We start from the raw sequence: 25,753 nt of genomic DNA, 5'->3' as shown, positions 1-25,753 counted from the left end.
TCTACCTTCACATCAAGCAAATAAGGCAAATCCCCATAATTGTCATAAAATAACTGTCTAACCTCATTATTCCACTGATCCCAGATTTCCTTCAACTCTTGCAAATTGTTTTGAGTTACACTGATGCGAGTAAAATCCCATAATTCCGATACACACCCATCAGCCAAGTTATCGCCCTTTTCTTGCTGCGTTGTTTCAGACCAAGTTCGGACAGTTGTATTGTCCTCCACTTTATCAAGAAACCTTTTTTCCATGACAAGCTTTCTATCTAGCAACTGAATCTGAACTGATGCCTTTTATGATGAAATGAAATGACATGTCATGCAATCAAAATAAAACACAAAATTCAGTATCAAATATAAGCATATAATCAAAGAAGAGTAAAACGTCTATTAGGACATCTATTAGGGTTTAGTGTGGTTCTACCTAAGGCAAGCTCCTAAGGCTCATTATATGCGGTTTGGCTCTAAAGTAAAGGTACCCGAACTAGCAGATTCCTCGATCTTCACCCATTATAGGCTCATATAGATCAAGTTCAGTACATGGGGACACATTTTCCCTATGACTATACGGAGATGAAAATCTCACGAAGGCATAGGTACCGATGTATCCCGAAAGCGATCCACTATCCTATACGAAGGTGAAAACCTCACGAAGGAATAGTTTCTCACTCCCACCTAGAGGGTAAAATTATCCAGTACATGTAATGTACAATGCAAAATAATTTAAAGTACTTAAATCAATTAAGCATGAATGCAAGAGGATTTTTAAAACAAATTTTATTTTTTTCGACTATAAGACAAAAATTAATCAACTTTGTGGCTCGACTCTCTTATTTTTTTAAAAAAATGTCTCCAGTGGAGTCGCCAAGCTGTCTAAACCATTTTTTATTTTTGGAAAAAAACAAAAATTATTAGTTGTCGATGAAAATTTGGAGTCGCCACCAATCTTTTATTAAGGTGTGATTGGGTCACCTAAAACGACTTTGGTCTACGAAATTTAAAAAAAAAACTGGTCCGAGAGTCGGTTACGTATAAGGAAGGATTAGCACTCTCATAACGCCCAAAAATTGGTACCTAGTTAATTAATTAATGTCTTAATGTCGAAAATTTGAAAATATATAATCCTTAGCAAAAATTTAAAAACATTACGTATTAAGACCCTTATCATTTCAGAGAAAGAAAATGCCACACCCAATGCGTTAGGGCACGACATTCTAATTTCCTCAAAAATGAATTAGGCCAGAATACTCGTGTAATAAAAATTTAAAAGAATATCCATTTATTCAAGATTTAAGAAATCGCGGCCCAATACGTTAGGGCACAATTCCTCCAAAATCCCAAACTCGGAATATTTCTTTTATTATTTTTTAGAAAAAATCTTCATTTCGAGAAATCAATGCGTCACATCCAGTACGTTATGATACAACGTGTTAAATTCCCAATAATGAGTTCTTATTTTTTTGATTAAAGAGAAATGTTCGATTGTTAGATTTAACGAAGAAAATCAGAACCCAATACGTTAGGGCTCAATTTCCTTGAAAATCCTAAATACAAGCATTATCTCAATTTTGAAAAGTTTGAAATCGAGTAAAAAAATGATGTGATGCTACATTAAATGTACAATACAATAATAAATATTACAATGGCATAGAAATAATGCATACAAATAAATAAATAAAACTAATATACATAAAAAAAAACAATGACATGCAAAGTATCACATAAACGAGCAACATAATATAAATGAAAACACAAATAAATAGCAAAAAATAAAATAAAATAAAAGGTACATGATATACACATTAAACTATGAAGAATACATATGAATTTATATATAAAAATTAGATTATAAAAGATTTATATAAACAAAATACATAATGCATTTGTGAAAATAAAGAAAAATAGGAAAATATGTATATACATATAAATTATAAAATACATGTTAAAATAAATAGGTATTTAAGCATTTTCGAAAATATAAAAAAAACATAGATATACATATGTTTTTATATAAAATAATATTTGTTAGAAAAAAAAATAAATGAAAAAAATAATAATTACATTAAAAAATAATAAGAAATTACTAAATTGAACTGGAATTTAAAATTTTGGGGTAAATCCACAAATAAATAAAACCCAAAGGATTAAATTGAACACGCGAATTACATAGAGGGGCTAGAAGGGAAACTTTCACTTCTCCTCTAAAACGGCGTCGTTCAGATAGGGTTAAATTGAAATTGAAAATAAATAAAAGGGCGAATTTAAAAATATAAAAAACTTAATTATAAAATATTTAAAAGGTGGAGGGGCTAAAAGCGCAATTTGCCCCGCCGTATAAAACACGCGAATCCTAGGCCGGGTCGCGTCGGCCTCCCCAAAACGACGCCGTTTTGGCATCTGGGGAGGCCTGGTGAAATGGTGTCGTTTCACTAGGCTATTTAAGCCAAAAAAACCTTAAAAATTTTCATTTTCTCATTCCTTTAAAAAAAACAAAAAAAAAATCCTCTAAAAGGCTCTCCCCTCCCCGCTCTCCGGCATCTAGTCCGGCCATCAGCCACCGTGCCGGCCACCGATCTCCGGTGGCTGTACCGCCATATGTGGTGGCCGAAAAAGGAGAAAACCTCCTATTCTGTCCCTTTGAAGCCCCTAAACCCAGATCTTGACCCGAAACCCACAAAGCACTGTTGTAAGAGCCTCCAATCACCGAGAAACCTTTCGATTTTCGACCGTTCACGGCGGTTCTGGGTACCACTCAGGTCGATTCTTTCCTTTTCTTTCTATTTATTTTCGTAGCATATAGATAACGACATATAATGAAATAACTGTAGATTAACAAAGATAAAGAAATAACTATCAATCTTGGAACGATTTTTGCTCTTTCAGATATTGAACTAACTGTGTTTTGCTTCACAAATAATTGTGTTTTTCTTATTGATTTCGAATCGGGCTCCCTGTTACAGTATTGCAATGGCTATTTTATAGCCGAATGAAATAAAGAAATAATAAAAGAAATCTGTTTGATTTGATTTAATTTGATTTGATTTTCTTTCCTTTCTTGTGTTTGCAGGTGAAGATTGCGAAGATCCCGTTCGCGTGGAGGACATGGTTGCGGCGCTGTTAATCCTTAGAAACCCTAGGATTTCTTCATCTGTTTTGGGCCTCTGTATTTGGGCCTTTGTTCATTTTGGGTCTTGCAGACCCATTTATATTTTGGGCCTTTTACCCGGGCCAAAATCGGGTATTACAAATACCATAGGTTCCTATCTCTTTAGATAGTGGGTCTCAGTCTGCTTAATCATCTCATTTTCCAACCTAAAACCTATAAGATCCGGGTCTTTAACCCTTGTTAAAGGTTCTATCTTGTTTTAAGACTACTTTCCATCTTATCATCACTTTTATTTTTGTTTTAAAACCGCTGCTTAAACAATTCTCCTATTTTAACTTAGCCAATTTTTGTTAAACAAGCCAACTACTTAATTTAACGATCGGGCATTCTTACGGCTCGTTTTCAATTTTAATACGAGTTCGTATCATATACTCACAATTTTAAAAAAAACTTGCAACTTTAAGTGCATCCAACCATAATAAGCTTTAGATAAAATTATCATATTCTATCGCTCATAAGTAGATCTTTGACAGTCAAATATTTTGCTTTCAACCCTTTAATAGAGATGATGACAAAAGAATATCACAATAAATATAAATTAATAACACAATCTCCTTTTTTATTCATATAAAATATAATATTTTCCTCATTCACAATCTCAATATGATATCCATTACAAATATCTTTTTAAAAGTAATGCATTAAATCACAAAGATTGTGCTTTTTAGATATTGATATATTAGCTCTTCCAGAGCTTTCAACTAATTTTGTACTATCAAATATTGGAATAATATTTGTTTGTTTCAGTACTAAATAAGATAAATATTTTCTATCTGTAATGATAAAATTCATTACTACATTTTCATATCCTTCCTCAAAGAATATTAACAGAAATAAAATATTTGGGTATACGCCACATATGTGGCCAATAATATTTCATATCACATTGATAACATAAGTTATCTTTACCCTTTGAAGGGTTATCTTGAGAACTCTCATTGTTCTCCTATTTATTACTATGTTCCCACTTTTAGTGGTCCATAATTATATTTTTTATTTTCTTTATGTTTACATTCACTTTAAGGAATGCAACAAATCTAGTAGTACGAACTTATTAACATCCCAATAGATTCTTTATTTCATAATCACCATCGCAAACATGCGTGGGATTTCAAATCAAAATCGATCTATTCATGATTATTTTCCAACTATAATAAACATAATATAATAAATAAAACATAGTAAAATATATCTGAAGATCTTTAATATCATTGTCGCCACCTTAACTATTATCACGAGCACAAATCTATACTTTACCCATGCTTGTACAATAAATCAAAGATCGAGAATAAAAACCATAATCCATTCTGAGATTGAATCTTTCAACATCTCGAAGATGAAGTTATAAGGGTGAAAGTTTAATGTGAAAAAGAATTTGATCTGTGGGACGACTTCGAAAGATTTTAAAAAAATATAGAGAATCATTGTGTTGATAACGTGTTATAAAATAAAGAGAGATAGAGAGACTAAAGAACAAAGAAAATATGAAAGCAACAGAGAATGTGCTTTATTAATCAAAAAGATGATTTACAATATTTCATCAGAGTCTCTATTTATAGGCATAAGAAGTATAAAAGAAGTAGAGATCTAATTTTAATAACTATAAGAATTTAAAGTATATCAAAATTTTATCTTTATCATGATGAACATTCACTTAATAAAATATTCATAACAATTTTTAAATTATAATATGTTTTTAGACTTTTACATGAGGTGAAACAGAGTAAAAGAAAATAGTAATAAAAAAGAACTAAGCGAACCAATTTAATAATAAGTTTATTCTTTTAAATAAAAATAAAAAATTATTTATATATTTAATATTTTCAAAAAAACACATAACAAATTAATATATATATAAATAAAAAATATTATTGACAATAAATAATAATATATAAAATTTAAAAATATATAAAGAAATAAATATTTTCTTAATAATCTTTCCAAGAAAATATGCACTTGAAATGTCGTCGTCTTCTATTTACAGGAACTGGGCTTTCACTGACCAGGCTCCCTGTTGAGGTAAAACCAAGCTATATAATGATACCTATCATTAAAATTTCAAGCAAACACCATTAAACTGTTTGTTCTTTTCTCAGAGGAATGACAGTGCTGGACTCGAGTTGTCCCCATGGACAGAATAAACGATTACCCATACGCTGCTGATGGGTTAGAAATCTGGTCAACCATTGAAACTTGGGTCACTGGGTACTGTTCTTTCTACTACCCATCAGATGAAACAGTTAAAAACAACAACGAAATCCAATCATGGTGGTCGGAGGTCAAAAACGAAGGCCACGGCGATTGAAGAAACGATACATGGTGGCTGGAGATGATCACATTAATCAATCTCACCCAAGCATGCACCATCATCATATGGATAGCTTCCGCTTTCGACGCAGCTGTCAATTTCGGACAATACCCATACGCTGGATACCTCCCAAACAGACCAACAGTCAGCCATCGGTTCATGCCGGAACCAGGCACCAAAGAATACGACGACCTTGAGAACGACTCAAACTTGGCTTTCTTGAAAACAATCACCGCAAAGTTCCAAACCTTACTGGGTGTATCCCTTATATAAGTCTTATCAGACATTCAACCAATGAAATAAACCTTGGGCAAAGAGATGTGGCGGAATGGACCACTGACGATAAACCCTTAGCCGCAATCGAAAGATTCGGGAAAGAAGCTGGTGGAAATTGAGAGTAGGATAATGGAAAGAAACAAGTTAAAAATTTGTAAATTTTGAGTGTTTGTGACTTTAATGAGTGACTCAAACTTAAATTCTAAAATATTTATTTTAAGTAATTAAAATAAAAAAATTAATAGTTTGAAGGACTATCTGTGGAATTTACCCATAAATAAATGAGAAGTAAATAATAAATTTCCACCGCTGCACTAACAGCAAAACGGGCATCTGTGGAACAAGTCAGTTTCTGTACGAAGGAAGGTTCATCGAAACGACACCCGTCGTCTCCATCACATAATCTTATAGACGTATCAATCTCTAATTCTCAATCCCTCCTCACCTGGTAATCAATCTCCCTCTCCTACGTCCCTTTTCTCTTTCGCTCTCTTCTCTTCTTATTCATATCCTTTGCTCATTTCCTATCGTCTTCTGCTTCAGTTTACTTGTTTTATTTCTGGGTTCACTGTTCCTTTTTAGGGGTGTGTGTGAAAAATGGGGAGTGTCAGTGGAGAAAAGCTTAGGTTTTGTATTGACAGAGGGGGTACTTTCACCGATGTTTACGCCGAGATTCCCGGTCACTCCGATGGTCGGGTCCTTAAACTTTTATCGGTTGACCCTTCCAATTACGACGATGCTCCGATTGAAGGAATCAGGAGGATTCTCGAGGAATATACGGGGCAGAAAATCCCTCGAACTGTCAAAATCCCAACTGATAAAATCGAGTGGATAAGGATGGGGACGACTGTGGCAACAAATGCCCTTTTGGAAAGAAAAGGGGAAAGGATTGCTTTGTGTGTTACTCGTGGTTTTAAGGACTTGTTACAGATTGGTGATCAATCTCGTCCCCATATCTTTGACCTTTCTGCTGCTAAACCATCTAATCTTTATGAACAAGTTATTGAAGTTGATGAGAGGGTTGAGTTAGTTCTTGACGAGGAAAAAGGGAATGGAGAGAAATCTGGGTCCTTTGTTAAAGGGGTTTCTGGTGAGCTTGTTAGGGTTGTCAAGTGTTTAGATGAAGAATCTTTGAAGCCTTTATTGAAAGGTTTATTGGAGAAAGGGATTAGTTGTTTGGCTGTTGTGTTGATGCATTCCTACACTTACCCTTATCATGAAATGGCTGTTGAGAAGTTGGCTATGAGCTTGGGTTTTCGGCATGTTTCGTCGTCTTCAGCTTTGACTCCCATGGTTCGTGCTGTTCCTCGAGGTTTAACAGCTAGTGTGGATGCTTATCTAACCCCTGTTGTGAAAGAGTACTTATCAGGGTTCATATCTAGATTCGATGAAGGTCTTGCGAGGGTAAATGTTCTGTTTATGCAGTCGGATGGAGGGCTTGCACCGGAAAGTCGATTTTCGGGGCACAAGGCTGTTTTGTCTGGCCCTGCTGGGGGAGTTGTTGGCTATTCACAGACTCTTTTCAGGCTTGAAACGGAGAAGCCTTTGATTGGATTTGACATGGGTGGTACATCAACCGATGTGAGCCGTTATGCTGGGAGTTATGAACAAGTCCTGGAAACTAAAATTGCTGGTGCTATAATACAAGCACCTCAGCTTGACATAAACACTGTTGCTGCTGGTGGTGGATCGAAGTTAAAGTTCCAATTTGGAGCTTTCCGGGTTGGACCAGAGTCTGTGGGGGCTCATCCTGGTCCTGTGTGTTATAGGAAAGGTGGAGAATTGGCAGTCACTGATGCAAACCTGATTCTTGGGTATGTTGTTCCTGATTATTTCCCAGCAATCTTTGGTCCGAAGGAAGATCAGCCTTTAGATGTCGAAGCAACCAGGGAAGAATACAAGAAGCTGGCAGAGCAAATAAATTCTTATAGGAAGAGCCAAGATTCATCTGCAAAGGACATGACAGTGGAGGAGATTGCACTGGGGTTTGTGAATGTTGCCAATGAGACCATGTGCCGACCCATACGTCAGTTAACTGAGATGAAAGGCCATGAAACAAGGAACCATGCACTAGCTTGCTTCGGAGGTGCTGGGCCACAACATGCCTGTGCCATTGCTAGATCACTAGGTATGACAGAAGTACTTATTCACCGGTTTTGTGGAATCTTAAGTGCGTATGGAATGGGATTGGCCGATGTCGTAGAAGAGGCACAAGTTCCTTATGCTGCAGTTTATGGTTCTGAATCTGTTGTAGAGGCCTCTCGTCGAGAAGCTATATTGTTGAACCAGGTAAAGCAGAAGCTGCAAGAGCAAGGGTTCAGAGAGGAAAATATAAAGGCTGAGACATATCTAAATTTGAGGTATGAAGGTACAGATACGGCAATCATGGTAAAGCGACGTATTGCTGAAGATGGATCTGGATCTGACTATGCTGAGGAATTTGAGAAGCTTTTCCAGCAAGAATACGGATTTAAGCTACAGAATAGAAATATCCTTGTTTGCGATGTCAGGGTTCGTGGGATAGGAGTTGCTAATATATTGAAACCACAGACCCTAGAACCTGCTTCCGGTTCTCCCAAAATCGAAGGCCACTACAAGGTCTTTTTCGGGAATGGGTGGCATGATACACCATTGTTCAAGCTTGAGAATCTGGGATATGGGCATGTTATACCCGGCCCTGCCATCATCATGAATGGGAGTAGTACAGTGATAGTAGAACCAAAATGTAAAGCTATTATAACCAAATATGGAAACATTAAGATTGAAATGGAGTCTAGTGTAAACACAGTGAAAGTTGCTGAAAAAGTTGCAGATGTTGTGCAACTTTCTATCTTCAATCACAGATTTATGGGAATAGCTGAACAGATGGGACGGACATTGCAGCGGACTTCTATCTCGACAAATATCAAGGAAAGGCTAGACTTTTCTTGTGCTCTTTTTGGTCCAGATGGAGGACTAGTTGCCAATGCTCCTCATGTTCCGGTGCATCTCGGAGCTATGTCCAGTACTGTTCGTTGGCAGCTTGAATACTGGGGTGACAAATTGAATGAAGGAGATGTCCTTGTCACTAATCATCCTTGTGCTGGAGGTAGTCATCTACCCGATATAACTGTGATAACCCCAGTTTTCAATAATGGGAAACTAGTGTTTTTTGTGGCAAGTAGAGGGCATCATGCTGAGATTGGGGGTGTTACACCTGGAAGCATGCCACCTTTTTCGAAGTCCATATGGGAAGAAGGAGCTGCCATAAAAGCATTTAAACTAGTGGAAAAGGGGATTTTCCAAGAAGAAGGAATAATAAAACTACTTAAGTTTCCAGATGCTGTTGAACATTCGCAAAATATCCCAGGAACAAGACGGCTTCAAGATAACCTATCAGACCTTAGAGCACAAGTGGCTGCTAACCAGAGAGGAATTACTCTAATTAAAGAACTTATTGAGCAGTATGGTTTAGAAACTGTTCAGGCTTATATGACTTATGTGCAGCTTAATGCAGAAGAAGCAGTAAGAGAGATGCTCAAGGCAGTTGCTGCAAGAATTTCCTCGGAATCAACTAGGCTTGGCGAGAGAAACTCTATAACGATAGAAGAAGAGGATTGCATGGATGACGGGTCTGTCATTCATTTAAAACTCACTATTGATTCTAACAAAGGGGAAGCAAGTTTTGATTTTAGTGGAACCAGCCCCGAAGTTTACGGTAACTGGAACGCTCCAGAAGCTGTCACTGCTGCTGCAGTCATATACTGCCTTCGTTGTTTGGTCGATGTTGATATTCCTCTTAATCAAGGTTGTTTGGCTCCAGTTAAAATCCACGTACCGGCAGGCTCATTTCTTTCTCCAAGTGATAAAGCTGCTGTAGTAGGAGGCAATGTTCTCACGTCTCAGAGAATAACTGATGTAGTATTGACTGCATTTCAGGCCTGTGCTTGTTCTCAGGGATGTATGAATAATCTTACCTTTGGGGACAATACTTTCGGTTATTATGAAACAATCGGAGGTGGGAGTGGGGCTGGTCCAACCTGGGATGGAACAAGTGGAGTTCAGTGTCATATGACAAACACTCGAATGACCGATCCTGAAATTTTCGAGCAGAGGTATCCAGTATTCTTGCACAAATTTGGACTGAGAGAAAATAGTGGAGGAGCAGGACATCGCAAAGGGGGTAATGGACTCGTGAGGGAAATTGAGTTCAGGCGCCCAGTTGTGGTTAGCATTCTTTCTGAGAGGCGAGTACATGCACCTAGAGGGCTAAAAGGAGGAGCAAATGGAGCTTGTGGAGCCAACTATCTTATAACAAAAGATAAAAGACGAATCTACCTTGGAGGCAAAAACACAGTGGAGATGCAGGCTGGGGAAATACTTCAGATTTTAACACCCGGTGGTGGCGGCTGGGGCTCTTTGTCTTCTTCCCTTGGATCATTTACCGTCTTTAAAAACTGTTTTCCTGGTAACTTTGATCACCAAGTTTGAATTCTCTGTTGTAATTCCAAATGATGAAAACCATAATAAATATGGGTTGGGATCTGAGATTGCCATCTTGTGGCTTAAAAACCAAATAATTGTAATGGAATGAAAATTTTCAAGTATGATGAGGTGCTCATTTTCTTCTAGTTTTAGATTTCCTGTAAGTACTGGTCTTTTCTAACGTCAAATGTTAATTTTTTCTAGGCAAAATGAACGCCTTTGTTATAATAAATAATGCTTTATTTTACTTCGTTTATATCAAACAATTTATTGGATTTTAGTATTACAATGCAAACTGTTTAAGTAAAAAATACATATATATATTGGATATGTAGATGTTCAGATAGATTATATCTCCAAACAAAGTGATGCAAGAAGTAAAGTACAAGGCATTAGCCAAATCATGAACTATATCAGGTGGGCAGAGGCAATTCAATCATTAGTTAATAAATAAATAACTAATGTTTTCGCATTTTGTAAGGGGTTTTCAATCCTGAAAAACTCGAAGCTCTTAAAAATTTAATGGAAAAAAAGGTTCCATAATTACTAATTCTATAAAGCATACAATTCTTGCAAGAAAAGAAATTGAATCCTATTGCTGTCTTCGTGTCCTGCAAAGTTGATAGTAAAAAGATACCCATTATTAAAATAGATATTATAAAAAAGGATTTATTTGAATGTAATAAAAATATAGAAACTTAGAAGTAGTAAAGTTTAGGTTCTTTTTAGTTGGTTAGCTTATAAACAAATTACAAAATGGCATCTTACCTATCATGAAATTAGCATTTAGCGGAACTCATCGTGATATTCGTAGTCATCATCATCCTCATCCTCACTGAAGATGGCACTATAGAATACGTATGGGTTCTCAATCATCTCGAGTAAGCTTAAGCGACCATCTTTATCTGAATCTGCCTGAAATTACATATAAAGAAAACGTCCCTTTTAGTACAAATGAGGAAGTCTAAGAGGGGCAGAGGATGTGAACACTAAACTTTACTCCTTTTAAGAAGAGGCAATAACCACTAGCCAAAGCATATTGGTTTCGAGTTATCTTGCACTACAATTTTCATTTCATTTTGTTAAACTACCTTTGTTTTCTTCTTGGACCAGACTAAGATTCTTTTTTTCTTTTCCGCTTTTGCTTTTATTGTTTCTTTTCTTTTTCTTCTTCCATCCCTTATCACACCATTCCACACATATATAGACTTTCTCTCCACAAATTCAACAAATAGACCCCATAAAATCCAGAACCCAACATCAAACCCAGATTCCAATGTTGATTTGGAGCACCTGCCATCAGATTTTCACTAAATTTTTTGTTTGTTCAACTAAATGTTTGAAACCACCACTCCCCCCCCCCAAAAAAAAAAACCTCCAAAACCCCTAATTCTAGTATCAAAACCTGTGACAACAGCCCCCGAAAACACCCTGTTCTGCCACTCCAAACAATTTGGTTTTAGAATGTTTTACCTCAAAGAACTTGCTCTTCTTCCTTACCATTTTGAAAACCCAAAACATCCATTGCAACCATGAAACACCATTCTGATGTCATTGGTTGCCATGCTGAATACACAAGTCTGACATAATGTGTCAATGCCCATGTCATGTCTACATGGATATGACATCCTAAAGTGCTGTCCATGTAAGATAGGTGACAGACAAAAAAAGCACCCAAACACTTTCACTTCCTAAACCATCAATTTCCGCATTACATTACATTCCAAGTAGAAATGCACAACTAAACATGGGTTCAGCAAAATATTTCTAATAAAAGGCAACTCCTATTATCAAATAAAAAGCACTAAAACAAAATATTAGAAAATGCATACATGCATTCATGTGTAATACTGCTCAATTCTTTGGAGTCGTAAGTACCTGTGATATGATGTAATCTGCTTGTTGTTTCGCATAGTACCGCTCTGATGGATGAATTTTCCCAATTATTGGTAGTAGTTCTTCTTCAGACAACAGTCTGTTAATATGAAGCACCATAGATTTATTTAACAGTCCCAACAACTAACTTTTCAGTACAACCATGAAACTAGACATAAAGATGTATACAAGTACCTGTCACCATCTTTATCAAGCTGGCTAAACAAATGTCTAGCCGGGGACTCCAATGAGTCGTGAGATGGATGGGAAGAGTTATGATCTTCTTCATCATAGTTTCTCACCAAATCAAAGAGCCCATGAAAGAACTCATCAAAGTTAACCTTCCCATCCCTGTCTGTATCTCTTTCTCTGAAAAGATAAAAGTAGAAGCAAAGTCAAATAGCAATTTAAAGGCACTAGTAGAAAAGGCGGATCAAATGCAAACGGGATAACATGCCCCAAAATGGGGTTGTTTTTTATTATTATTTCTAGAACTCAAAACATAAAATTTAAGCACGAGTTGGTTTCTTAACTAGAACGGATATATACGTTTTACATAGGAGAAAAGAGAAAGAAATAAAACTCAGGTTACCTTACTTCCTCCTTGCACAGCCAGTGTAGCAGCTTTGGGCTTTTGCTGTCAGATGGATGCAGAAAGCTAGGAAAAAACCAAGCAGAAAAATTAAGGGAGAGCAACGGCAGCAACTAAAAGTAACCCCTTTCGCTAGGAGTAGATGAGTCAGAACTTGCTTTAGAATTTGGTACTTACTCATTGAACTCGGTTATGTTCAACAAACCATCACCGTTGGCATCTGATGCGTTAAAATGTTCCTCTTTCCACCAGCCCATGTCATAGCCAAAAGAATTGTTGTCTGGAAAAAATAAACACAAACAAGTTACCATCTTTAAAGATAATTATTGGCAAATTAAACAGAACTCAATTATCATGTTGGTGTTTCGTCCTAGAAGACCATAACAATCTAAAACAAGATAAGATCCATAAATAGACTAGAATTGTTATAAAGGTTTACTCAATGTTACTATCACTAAGAACATAAGGAAAGAGGATGTTTAAAATGTTTTGGCTTCATGCCACTATTATCTCACAAAAAGATCTGAAAACTGATGGGTATTTGAATTTGCAAAAGGAGTAGAAAGATCAAATCTTAAACAATATAACACAACTAGTAGCTGAAATCCATAAAAGGTATAACATCCATCCATCAAATACTTCAAGCCAAATAACAATTTAGCCATACAAACAAAGCAAAATCACATAAAAAAATATATAGCAGAAGCACTCAGAGGATTAGTTTCATTAGATGAATTAAATTTAGAAATATAATAGCATAGATCACTAACCATTCTTCACCCAACTGGGAGGCTCATACTCTGCAAATGAAACAAATCCATCATGGTTCTTGTCATGAACTTCCATCTCCCTCATAGACCTGTGCAAGACTTCCTTTGCTGCTTGTTGTAGATGCCACTCGGTCAATTCATTCTCCGTCACAAAACCATCTGCAGGGTCCGCATCAATCTTGGGGAACAGCATTACCAACCTGTTCATTACATTAAAACTCCACTTGATCAACATCTATCAAAATGTTACAGTCAATGGCCATCCACAAGCATATAAACACAGGTGCAAGGATTACATAAACTGCATCACGATGAGAGTATATACAAAGATACTATCAGTTTATATTACTTACAAAATCATCACGATGTGAGTATATACACAGATACAATCAGGCGTACACACTAATAAAGATACCTAGCGTTCTTTCTATAAAGCATATAAAATATAGCCAACAATGATCAAATATCAGTCCACAAATTCGCACCTACATGTAATTGAAACGGATAAAAGAAGAATCAATGTGAATTACTAAATGTAACTAGCTCATAAATAGTAGCAGTAATTTATACTATTTAAGCAAATTACATGATGAAGCATACATTTTTAACTAAAATTGGCAGCTAAAGATTATTAATTAAAGCTTCAAATTTTCGAACACTTAATACCCAAAAATAGTATCAACATGAATTTAAAAGTAAATGAAAATGTAATACCACCACCAACCTATTGGTAACGTTGAACTTATCCTCATCATTCAAGTAATCCTCAGCGTTCATGAAATCCTCCCACTCGGGCTGCGACTCGTGACCCGGAGCGTGGTCATTTACAAGCTCAGGATGGGTGTGCTCCAAGTACTGCTTCTCCCATTGTCGATCTTCACGGCGGCGCTCGATGTCGGCGACGAGAGGATCAAAAGCCACGGGCTCGTGGTGGGTGGGGTTGCTGAAGCTGAAAGAAGAGCGGAGCTTTAGGCGGCGATGGCGGCTGTGGTTGGGGTGTTTCTTAGGGGAATGCGAGATGAGGAAGAGGATTAGAAGAGCCACAGCAATGTATATAATGGCTGAAACTTTTCCCATATCTGGAAAGTACCCAAAATTTGATGGAAAATTGTTCTGAAAAAAAAAAAGAAACAAAGATCTAAAATTCTAGAACAATCTGGACGGAAAAAAAAATAGAGTTTAAGAGGAGAGAAACAAGAGATAGGGATCTACTAATAATGAAGCAATGCGAAGAGGTCGTGAGATGTTGAAAGATTTGGACTGGGAATTGACAAACAAAGAAGGGTTGCTTTGATGGGAGTCTCTTTTACATTTGGATCTGCTAAGAAGATAATTTATTTATTAAAGAAGGTGATGGCTTATTATAAATATTTTTGGGGGAGTTATACTAATTTACTCAAAAATGCCCCCCAAAAAAACCATAATAGGCTGTTTTTTTTATAAAAAAATCCCTAGAAATACTTGTAGTTGGGTGTACTTTCTGCCAAATCACTTGAAAGTGTTTTTCCCAACAATCAATGGCTACTTTCTCCAATGACTATTTAATTAGTCCTTCGTCTCAATGGTCTATCTTTTTCATATATAAAACCCCTATCTCATTTTTCTTCCAATTCAATCTTAATTATCTTTCATATTCTCAAATCACTCTCAAATTTCTCTTAATTTCCTCTTAAATTCTTAATTTATATTTCTCTCTAATTTTTTTAAAAAATTTATCTTAACATTTTCATAAATTATATTTTCTATTAGAAATTATTCGATGTTTTTTGAAATTAGTAATGGCAAGATCTCTAATTCATTTTGATGATAACCACATTTTCATAAATCAATTACAAATTGTAAGAATATTTTTTTATTATATTTTAATGTTGTTTAATTTGTTTGTTCTCTTGTTATATTTGAATTTAATATTTTGTATATTTTTTACCTAAATAGACGGAAGATCGAATTTTGGAAACCTATATTCGTCATCTACCTGCTCCTCCATCACCATTGATCAAACCCTACTTGAGAGATGCCAGTTTTTCACACCTGGCCCTTGTAGGTAGGGGGTGTAAGTTGGACCCGACACTCGTAAACATGTTGGTGGAAAGGTGGAAACCCAAGACACACACATTCTATCTTTTATACGGCGAGTGCACTATCACTTTGAAGGACGTGTAGTTACAGCTCGAGTTATCGATGGATGGGCCGATAGTTACTGAATTAATTCACGCAGCCGATTAGAGAGGGGTATGCGCTGAACTTTTGGGGGGGTTTTGGAGACAATTTTTTAAGGCCGATTGGAGAGGGTTAGTTAAAAAGAAGTTTCGGTGGCTCAATGAGGATTCGATTGAAGTCCAAACAGAACAACGCACTTGGGCGTACATCCTTCCAATTATCGGGGGTATCCTAATGCCGGATAAGTCACGAAATCATGTTCATCTAAGGTGGCTAATGAAACTCGTCAACTTTAGATAAACAGGCGAACTCAATTGGGGGTCTGTCGTGTTGGCAACCTTGTACTGGAAGATGTGTTGGGTAACACAACCACAGAAAATTAAAATTAGTGGTTTCATGCTACTACGACAATCATGAGGCACGATATCGGCTGCCATTTTCACATTATCGAGCGAACTACCCTTATACAGTCCTACTTGTAATAAGGAAAAATTCATTAGATAATATATTTACCATAATAAAATTAATTAAAATTTAAATTATTCTACTAACAAATTATTTCAATAAGTGGAATCATGGTCGAATTACGTGAGACTATTGAATAAGGTTCAAGATATACGACTTCTGTTAGATAAACGATCAGAAGTTGAGGTATATATTTCGTCATTTTCGATGATGATGATGACGTCGACGACAACGTATAGACTGTCTATGTTTCGGGCACAATATAGTTATACTCCTACGCCAATAGGTGCTTGTTTCTACCAAGGTAGATCATCTTCCTAACCACCTATTCCTAGATCGGAGGATGCACGATGGCAACCGATGAGCAATCGATCGTAATCTACCACGAACGAAGGCAAAATAGATGAGAGGCTGAGACCACAACCTATATTGGAGGTTGAACCAATAAGGAATCCAGCTCGCAATCGTCGACCACCTCGATGTGGCACACAATACTGATCGAGGATTGGATTGATTTACTTTATTATTGTACTTCTCATGTTAACATTTCAATAAATATCAAATGTTTTTATTGTATCGATGTTGTGGATCATTATGTTTTTAAATAAATATCGTTTTTTCATTAAAGTTGGTCTTTCTTATCATTTCATAATATTAAATCAATACTCTACGTGAACAATTGAAGAAAGTTGTATAATTTATTGGTTTGTATTCTATGGCGAAAATGCATGTTCACAGATTACAACAAAATTGATGTTAATGATGTGTTGTATTTATACTATCCTTTCGATGTGGACATGAGGCATTGTATGGCCTAGATTCTTACACCACCCGCATAACCTTGGTTGGTTTTACTTCTCCCGAATATCTATGTTGTCGCGTACTTGAGTCGACGTTGGTCGACTTTTTAGTTTGCTACACAATGATCTATCGGGTAACAACTTAAATGAAGTGTTCGATACAGGCGACCACCTATGTTCATCTGAGATCGGCGGGAATATGTTTCTTTACACATTGTATGGCCTGAGACTCGCTTTAACCATAGGTAGTATTATGTTCGTGATCATCTCTAAGTCTAATTTCGGATGATCCTGTGAAATACCTGTAATAACACGAGTACATTAAAATTAGCAATTCAATTGTGTCATAATATATACCGGTATTGATGTAGTACCCGCAGCAACACTCGTATGCGAAGCAGTAAACTTCTTTATCGTCCACAACCATGTTTTCTTCTTAACAAAAGCCATAATTTTCCATGCACACTTCGCCTTGAGCTTGTCAGATGAGGATTTAATCACATGGAAGTTTACCTCGTTCTTGATATTATATCACTTCACTGCAGCAACAAAACCATCTTTAGTGGAAAACTCCTTCCCCACTTCTAAATCACCCGAATCTAATGAAGAACTCGCGTGATCCGACCTCCTCTGTAGTTCTGTAAACTCCAACCTATCCTCTGCCGATAGGTACACATTATGCATATGGGCTGAAGGTGAGTACACCTTGAACCGTGGATCTTTCTCGGCATCTTTGCCGAGACCTTCACTATATGAACCTCTATCTTGTAGTTCATTTAAAATCAGCTCTGGTTTAGAAAATAATCCAATTTCTGAACCATCGGCACCAAACTCCCGGATTAGATCAACATTGGATTCAATATCTTCTTTATTCTCAGACCCACCAACATCTATCTTGTTGGATGTCCCATCACCGATGGATGTCATAGGATGTACATCATCCCTTATTGTGTAGTTGTTGAAATGTTCAAAATCACCTGTTGCTTGCCAACCGTTAGAAGTTGATGTCATTCCCTTGTAAGTGTTCCCACCATTGAACATCGGCTAACCGAAGTTCAAATAAAAAACACTAACTGAGTGCTGTACAGGGGTCATGTATTCCGTCCTACCACTAAAACCTAGCATTTAGGTGTTCTGCCTGTCGTGATTAAAATCAAGGGCTGAGATAGATGAGTACCTTCACATTGATGATTTCGGGATACCATAATGAGAACTTTCTAACAAAGCAGTGAATCCACCACACAAATGTGCCGTTAGACTCTCAACTTGTTCTTTCGTTCTAGCCTCTTGAACAGGAACATATGTTTACATCCAAGAGCCTTCATCTTTCCTTGCAAACTCTGCATATAACTCGAGAAATGATGATCCGCTGTCAATATGCGTCTATACCATTACCTCCAACCATCTCTCCCTTCTAATATCGAAAGCATCATATCTGATGAGGTCGACTGAAGTACAAAATCAATATTTAAGGGACGATATTCTCATCTAGTTGGATCTAATAATTTTCTACCTAATTCTTGTTTGAAGTGTAACAGTCCGTTTTCAGTGAAATTAGAACAGTGGTTTCGAAACCACAAATCCGAGTCCGTAAGAAAAATTATTTTAAAATTATTTTATGCTCTACCATATGATTATGATAGGAATATCGTATAAAAATTACCACTACACCAAAATTGGGTTTTAGCGGCAGTTTTAGTGGCGTTTTTCGAATAAACGTCGAAAAAAATAGAGAATTAGCGGCGCTTGAGAGGAAGCGCCGGTAAAAACTGATCTTTAGCAGCGTTTTCAAGAGAACGCCGCAAAAAAATATGCATTAGCGGCATTTCTACTTAAAACGCCGTAAAAAAAACGGTACGGCGTCGTTTTGTGGTCTTCGATATTAGCGCCGCTAATGCTGAGACCTTTAACAGCGTTTTTGAGTATACGCCGCTAATGGTAGGGTTTTTTGCGGCGTTTTTATAATAGTGCCACAAATTTTATGACTTTTACCGGCGTTTTTAAGTATACGCCGCTAATGGTGGGTCTTTTAGTGGCGTTTGTGAGAAACTGCCAGTAATGTTACGATATTTATCGGCATTTTCTAGTGTAGCGTCGTGAATGCTCTTACCTTTACCGGCGTTTTTATGTTTGCGCCGCTAATGGTGGAGGTTTTAGTGGCGTTTTTGGTCAATCGCCGCTAGTGTTAAGGTATTAGCAGCATTTTTCTCGTAGCGCCGCTATCGGTTGGAGGTGATAGTGGCGTTTTTTGGTCAATCGCCACTAATGTTAAGGTATTTAGCGGCGTTTCTATGCTAGCGCCGCTAATGTTGTGAATTTTACTGGCGTTTTTATGTATGCGCCGCTATTGGTTGGGGGTGATAGTGGCGTGTTTTGGTCAATCGCCACTAATGTTAAGGTATTTAGCGGCGTTTGGTTTTAAAACGCCGCTAAGGTTGGGTTTTTTGCGGCATTTATTGGTAAGCGTCGGAAAATTGGTCTATTTAGCGGCGTTTGTTTGACAAGCGCCGGTAAAAAGCATTTTATCTTAATTAGCTTATATTATTCATATTAATTAAATAAAATTCAACTTAAATGTAATTAAATATTTAAAATATTCAGGAAAAAATAACACATTGAAATAATTTGAAATATATCACATGAAAAAAATTAAATTATTATTATTTAAAATAATTTTTAAGATTTTTGGGTACATGATTAATACTGATAATTTTTTTATATAATATATTAAAAAAATTTATATAATCCTAAAATAGATAGTATGATTATAAATTTTAAAAATTGAATTACTTACTGATCAGTATTAGGTAATGGTTTTAGGTTTAATCTAATTAATTATAATCATGTTGAATTAATATCATGATTATTAATTTAATGTATATAGAACTATTAATTTAAATTCAAATTGTGGTTATTGTGGATATGAATATCCAAAAAAGGGTTACAATTTTAAAGATATGTTTTTTATTAGGATTAAAAAATTCGATGGATATATAATATTATTTAATTTAAATTCAAGGTTGCAATATAATTAGTAACTTAAATAGATTTGTGAATTTGAATTGAATTCATTCAAATTAAAATATATGCATATACCTAACTCGCTATCATTCCTTTTATTATCACTTCAATATTTAAAAAAAAATCTCATACATATATATATAGTCGTTGTTCGTCCTTTGTGTTTTCATTTATCTATTTGATAAATTAAAAGTATAATAAAGTAGTTAAATAGAGAATTTTTTTAATTAGAAATAAAAAATATATTAATGATTGGTAACTTTATATAAAAAAATTTATAAAGATTAATATTGTGTATTGGTACTTTATATAAAATTATTAAATATTAATTATTGTTTAGTCGATTTTAAATATATTTTATGATTATTAAAGATTTAGGGAAAAAAATTTTGGATGGTCTTTTAAGGAGTACCGAGTATGGATTAGGGTTTGGGATTTAGGTTTAAAGGTTTGGGGTTTTGGGGTTTGGGATTAAGGTTTAGGGGTTAGAGACTTAGGGGTTAGGTATTTAGGGGTTAGGTACTCAAGTTAGGGATGGTTGCTTATATTAATTAGTTTTGATAATTTATATTACAATAAATTAATTTAATATATTTAAATTATGAGTATATAATATTACGTCTTATCGCCCAGCTGCGCGGTTTTGTTTTCCTCCAATTTTTGGTCAGTACTCTACAAAATCTGGTTCAGCCTTCTTGGATGAACGACGGGATTTGGATGCATAGTTTATATTATTTAATTAAGAGATAGGTGTATAGATAACTTTATATATATATGCATGTATAATTGAATGGTTAAACTAATTTTATACATGCATAAGACGTAATATTATCTAAATGTATTAAACCTTAAACCATTTACTCTAAAATATTATAATTTAATTAGATATATATAAGTAAACTTTTAGTAGTGTACAAATGTTTTAATAATTAATAAATTTTTATTTTTATTGTATTGAAATTGTCAAAAGAATTGATAAACTTTAATTATACTTAGTAATTAAAAGATACAATTAATTAAAGATAAAATTATGAAATAAATAAATAAATAAAAGATGTGAGATTTAGCGGTGTTTTAAGCAAAAACGCCGTAAAAAGTTATTAATTAATCGGAGAAAACGGTGTAGTTTTGTTTTGGAATTGAATGGCTTTGGTGGCGTAAGTGTAGAAACGCCACTAAAGGAAGGATTTAGCGGCGCTATATTGAAAACGCCGCAATGTTTCTTCCCAGTTTTAATAAAATGGTGTCGTTTTATCTGCTTCATTAACAGCATTAGTGGCGCTATGTTACAAACACCGCAATAGTTCATTCTGGTATATCATTTTATCCCAACACTTAGCCGAAATTCCCCCAAATTATCCCCAAAATTCCCCCCAAATTTTTCCCCCAAAATCCCCCAATTCTAGAACCCTAGGCTGCCCCCAACCATTTCTGTTGCATTGCTCACCGACCCTCCTGTTGTCGCTCGTCGACCGTCGACCGTCACTGTCCTGTGCTGCCGCAGTCTTCTGCCGTCGCTAGGGTACAACAAAATATAAGGTTTTCCTCTTTCTCTCCTACAGTAAAAAAGTTTTGCACCTGGTTTCGTTTGTCTTGCATCCTGTGCTACATAGTTTTACACCTTCACTGATAACTGAATTCGTAAATTGTTGATGGGTTTTAGCCAATTTTTCAATATCGTGTTTGGGACAGAAAAAATTGGGAATTTGTTCTTACAATTTTATCTATACCCGTTGCATGATTTAGTTCATTATTGGTTTCTTTGCTGTTTGTATTTTAAAAAAAAAAGTTTGAAACTGTTCATAATTTTGTTCATAATTTTGACTATCCTGTTGTATTATAGAAAATGAATTTGCAGGCTTGTAATACTGTTTGTTCATAATTTTGTTACTAATTTTGTTCATAAGTTTGAAACTGTTTGTATTACAGGATTTGCAGCCTTGTAGTACTGGATTCACTTGAACTGCGTTTTATATGCATAGTTGTTTTATATGCGTTTTATATGTTCATAAGTTTGAAATTTGTTTGTTCATCCCTTGGTGCCATGAACTGTTTGTACTAATTTTGTTCATAAGTTTGAAACTTTAGATTTAAATTTTTCATGGCAAATAACCTAACCTCCCCTGTATTTGATAGATTGTTCTCCGAAATTTTGTAATTATAGTTACAATTCGTATAGTATGGAGTAGTTAATTAATTGAAATTGAAGTAAGTGCCTATCATTTATGCTGTTGTTAAATTTGACTTGAGAGACCTAGAAGCGACGTTTTTAGTGAAGTCTTGACCGAAATTATTGGAAATTTGGTTTCTTGTTGTGATCACCAATAATATAGCATAATTAATATATATATAGCTTAAATGAAATAAAATAAAAATAAATCTGGTCATGGTCCTCCTTTAGTTCTCCCTCCCTAAAACAGAGTTGAATATATAGTTAGATGACAAAATTCATTGGTCATATGCAGTCAAATAATATAGAAATGCTTAATCCAGTGCATTACATTAAGGAAACATCTTATTTGTTTATAGCCTGTTTGTAGTTTACAGTACTGTGTAACTGTTCATAATTCATGTTTGCGTTATTGTGCTTAGCTTGCTGTGTTGGAAGGAGAACGCTATTCTTTGGTGTGAAAGGTCAATTTCTTCGGGCTAGATTGCTGCCTGTTTCGCTGCATAAGTTGTTATTCTTTGCCGTGGAAGGTAAATGTTTCATTCTTCTGTTGTAATGTATCAGCGTCAGTTATGCGTGTTGCTTTTCGAGGTACTGATATAGCCGTTGCATGTAGGCAGTTTTGACATTTATTATGCAAATCCCCAAATGGTTTTAAGCAGGTGGACTATGTTTATGTGCTAATAGTTCCTTTTGCCAATGCAAATTTTATTAATTAATACTAGTTATTTTTAAAATGGATTTATAACATATGAATATTAAAAGGTACTCAAGTTAATATTTTTGAAACATAATGTCTTATTGGTGTCGAACTATTAAAAGGTAAACTTATAGAAATATTTAAATATTGTTAATAATAAATTGTCGAGGGTAACCTTAGTGGTAAACTTATAGAAATTAAAAAGAAAAGCATGCAACTTTAAATTGTCGAGGATTTTTATGCTTTTATATTAGAAAACCACACAAGCATTCGTGGAAAAAACGTAATAAATTTGGGACATAATTTGATAACTTAAATAAGTATTACTATATTTTAAATATTATACATATATTAATTTACGTATATAAGCTATATTTAAATATTGTTAATAATAAATTTTATATTTTTAAAACTAATTGTACATGTTATTTTTCTAAATATTAACATCTATATTTTCAATAATAAATTTTATAATTTTAGAAATAATTGTAAATGTTATTTTCTAAATATTAACATCTATATTTTCAATAATAAATTTTATAATTTTAGAAAGAATTGTAAATGTTATTTTCTAAATATTAACATTTATATTTTCAATAATAAATTTTATAATTTTAGAAAGAATTGTAAATGTTACGTAATTCAAATATCAATCATACGTTACATATATAATTCAAATTTTCTAAATATCAATGATATCATAAGTTACATAATTAAAATTATATAACAACTTATATATAAACTTACATAATACATAACTTATTACATAATACATAACTTATATATAAACTTACATAATACATAACTTATTACATAATAAGTTACGTAACTTATATATAGAAACTTATATAACAACTTGCATAACTCACATAACTAAATTAATTTATATTATACATTAACTTGTCGGACTTGCATAACTTATATAATACTTAACTTACATAACTTACATAACTTACATAATACATAACTTACATAATAACATAATAAGTTACATAATATTATACATAACTCACATAACTAAATTAATTTATATTATACATTAACTTGTCGGACTTGCATAACTTACATAATACTTAACTTACATAATACATAACTTACATAATAACATAATAAGTTACATAATATTATACATAACTCACATAACTAAATTAATTTATATTATACATTAACTTGTCGGACTTGCATAACTTATATAATACTTAACTTACATAACTTACATAATACATAACTTACATAATAACATAATAAGTTACATAATATTATACATAACTCACATAACTAAATTAATTTATATTATACATTAACTTGTCGGACTTGCATAACTTATATAATACTTAACTTACATAACGTACATAATTTACATAATACATAACTTACGTAATACATAACTTACATAACTCATATATACTTGTAACTGAACAACTTACCGTTGTAATTTATGGTGAAAATCAGACTTCAAGAATTTAGAAATGGACCGTTCTTGGATGAAATTGTCCAGGTTAAGCAACGGTTATCAAAATGGAGTACAGTCTTTTCTTAATTTTGCATTTGAACATGCAAGCCAAGAGAACATGATTCTTTGCCCGTGTAACAACTGTGTCAACACAAACTGGCATTATCGTGAAGTTGTGTACGAGCATCTAATTGTCGATGGGTTTGTTCAGGGTTATCAAAAATAGCTTTTTTATGGAGAATGCCCGGCTAGTACCTCCTCTTCAACGATGGATGTATCTTATCCTGGTATTGCTTACCATCAGTCTGTTGGAGGGGATGACATGGAATGTGTGTTACGGGATGCATTTAATATGAACAGTCAGCATTTGCCGTCGATCCCATCCGACTTTGTGCCATCTGATGATTGTAATCTTCATGGAAATACTTTTACCGAACCGGGAACAACTGTACCTCCTGAAGAGCCGAATGGAGAAGCGGTGAATTTCTACGCGCTACTTAATGACATGAACAAAGAACTGTATGAGGGATCAAAATTTTGAAAAATGTCCTTCTGCGTTCGTCTTTTTCAGTTAAAATGTTTGGGAGGGTGGACTGGAAACTCATTGACAATGCTGTTAGAGTTTTTGACAGAAATGTTTCCGTTTGCAAAAATCCCTCAATCATGCAAATATATGAAGAAAATGATTAAAGATTTAGGCATTGGGTACAACAAAATCCATAGTTGCCCGAATGACTGCATGTTGTACTGGGGCGATCGAAAAAACCAACAGTGCTGCCATGTATGTGGCGAATCCCGTTGGATAAATAAAAACACCGAAGATGGGAACGATGATGAAAATGATACACAGTCAAGAAAGAAGCCAGTCAAGATTTTACGGTATTTTCCGTTGATACCAAGGCTTTAAAGGCTTTTCATGTCATCGAAAACAGCAGAGTCAATGACATGGCACCATGATGGACGAACCGATGATGGATTACGACAATAAATTTCCAAGCTTTGCAAGCGATCCTAGGAGTGTGAGGCTTGGGCTAGCATCTGACGGCTTCAATTCTTACAAGATCATGAGCACTGCATACAGTACTTGGCCTGTGGTGCTTGTTCCTTACAATCTACATCCGTGGATGTGCATGAAGCAATCTTCCCTTATCTTATCTATGATTATCCTTGGAGAGAAAAGGTCCGGGAATGATATTGACATTTATTTACAGCCACTTATTGAAGAGTTAAATCAATTATGGGCCGGTGTTGAGACATACGATGTGCTAAGAAATGAGAACTTTAATTTACATGCAACTTTGATGTGGACCATTAATGACTTCCCCGCTTATGCCAATTTATTCGGTTGGAGTACCAAGGGTCGTTATGCGTGTCCTTGTTGTGCTGCACAAACATGTTCGCAATGGTTGTATAATGGGAAGAAGTTCTCTTACATGGGGCATCGTCGGTGGTTACCGAAAAATCATAGATTTAGATTTTAGAGTTCTGTATTTGACGGTACTGAAGAGTTCAGAGAAGCTCCTTTGCAGAC

The 25,753-nt window shown here is 34.9% G+C and overlaps 2 protein-coding genes across 3 annotated transcripts; one reads left to right on the top strand and one right to left on the bottom strand.

Annotated features, from left to right (window-relative positions):
* Window positions 1-6,056: 6,056 nt before the first annotated feature.
* On the top strand, window positions 6,057-10,338 carry LOC107909008 (5-oxoprolinase). 2 transcript variants are annotated; one of them, XM_016836368.2, is made up of 2 exons: window positions 6,057-6,200; window positions 6,335-10,338. In XM_016836368.2, the coding sequence occupies exon 2, from the start codon at window positions 6,350-6,352 to the stop codon at window positions 10,220-10,222; it is 3,873 nt and encodes a 1,290-aa protein (XP_016691857.1). In that variant the 5' UTR covers window positions 6,057-6,200; window positions 6,335-6,349; the 3' UTR covers window positions 10,223-10,338. The 2 variants fall into 2 exon arrangements, with proteins under 2 accessions (XP_016691857.1, XP_016691858.1); XM_016836369.2 differs by having other exon boundaries at window positions 6,078-6,200; window positions 6,296-10,338.
* A 321-nt stretch (window positions 10,339-10,659) lies between these two features.
* LOC107909009 (calumenin-A) lies at window positions 10,660-14,964 on the bottom strand. Its single transcript, XM_016836370.2, has 9 exons — window positions 14,666-14,964; window positions 14,178-14,566; window positions 13,454-13,653; window positions 12,861-12,963; window positions 12,684-12,749; window positions 12,287-12,460; window positions 12,095-12,191; window positions 10,985-11,131; window positions 10,660-10,827 (listed from the first exon to the last, which is right to left on the bottom strand). Exons 2-8 carry the CDS (start codon window positions 14,528-14,530, stop codon window positions 11,003-11,005), a joined length of 1,122 nt encoding a protein of 373 aa, XP_016691859.1. The 5' UTR covers window positions 14,531-14,566; window positions 14,666-14,964; the 3' UTR covers window positions 10,660-10,827; window positions 10,985-11,002.
* Window positions 14,965-25,753: the final 10,789 nt, after the last annotated feature.

The sequence above is a fragment of the Gossypium hirsutum genome, chromosome D02 (genome assembly GCF_007990345.1).
Source record: "Gossypium hirsutum isolate 1008001.06 chromosome D02, Gossypium_hirsutum_v2.1, whole genome shotgun sequence".
NCBI classification, from domain to species: domain Eukaryota; kingdom Viridiplantae; phylum Streptophyta; class Magnoliopsida; order Malvales; family Malvaceae; genus Gossypium; species Gossypium hirsutum.
The sequence above is the reverse complement of the archived record's forward strand: the minus strand, read 5'-3'. Positions and strand labels throughout refer to the sequence as shown.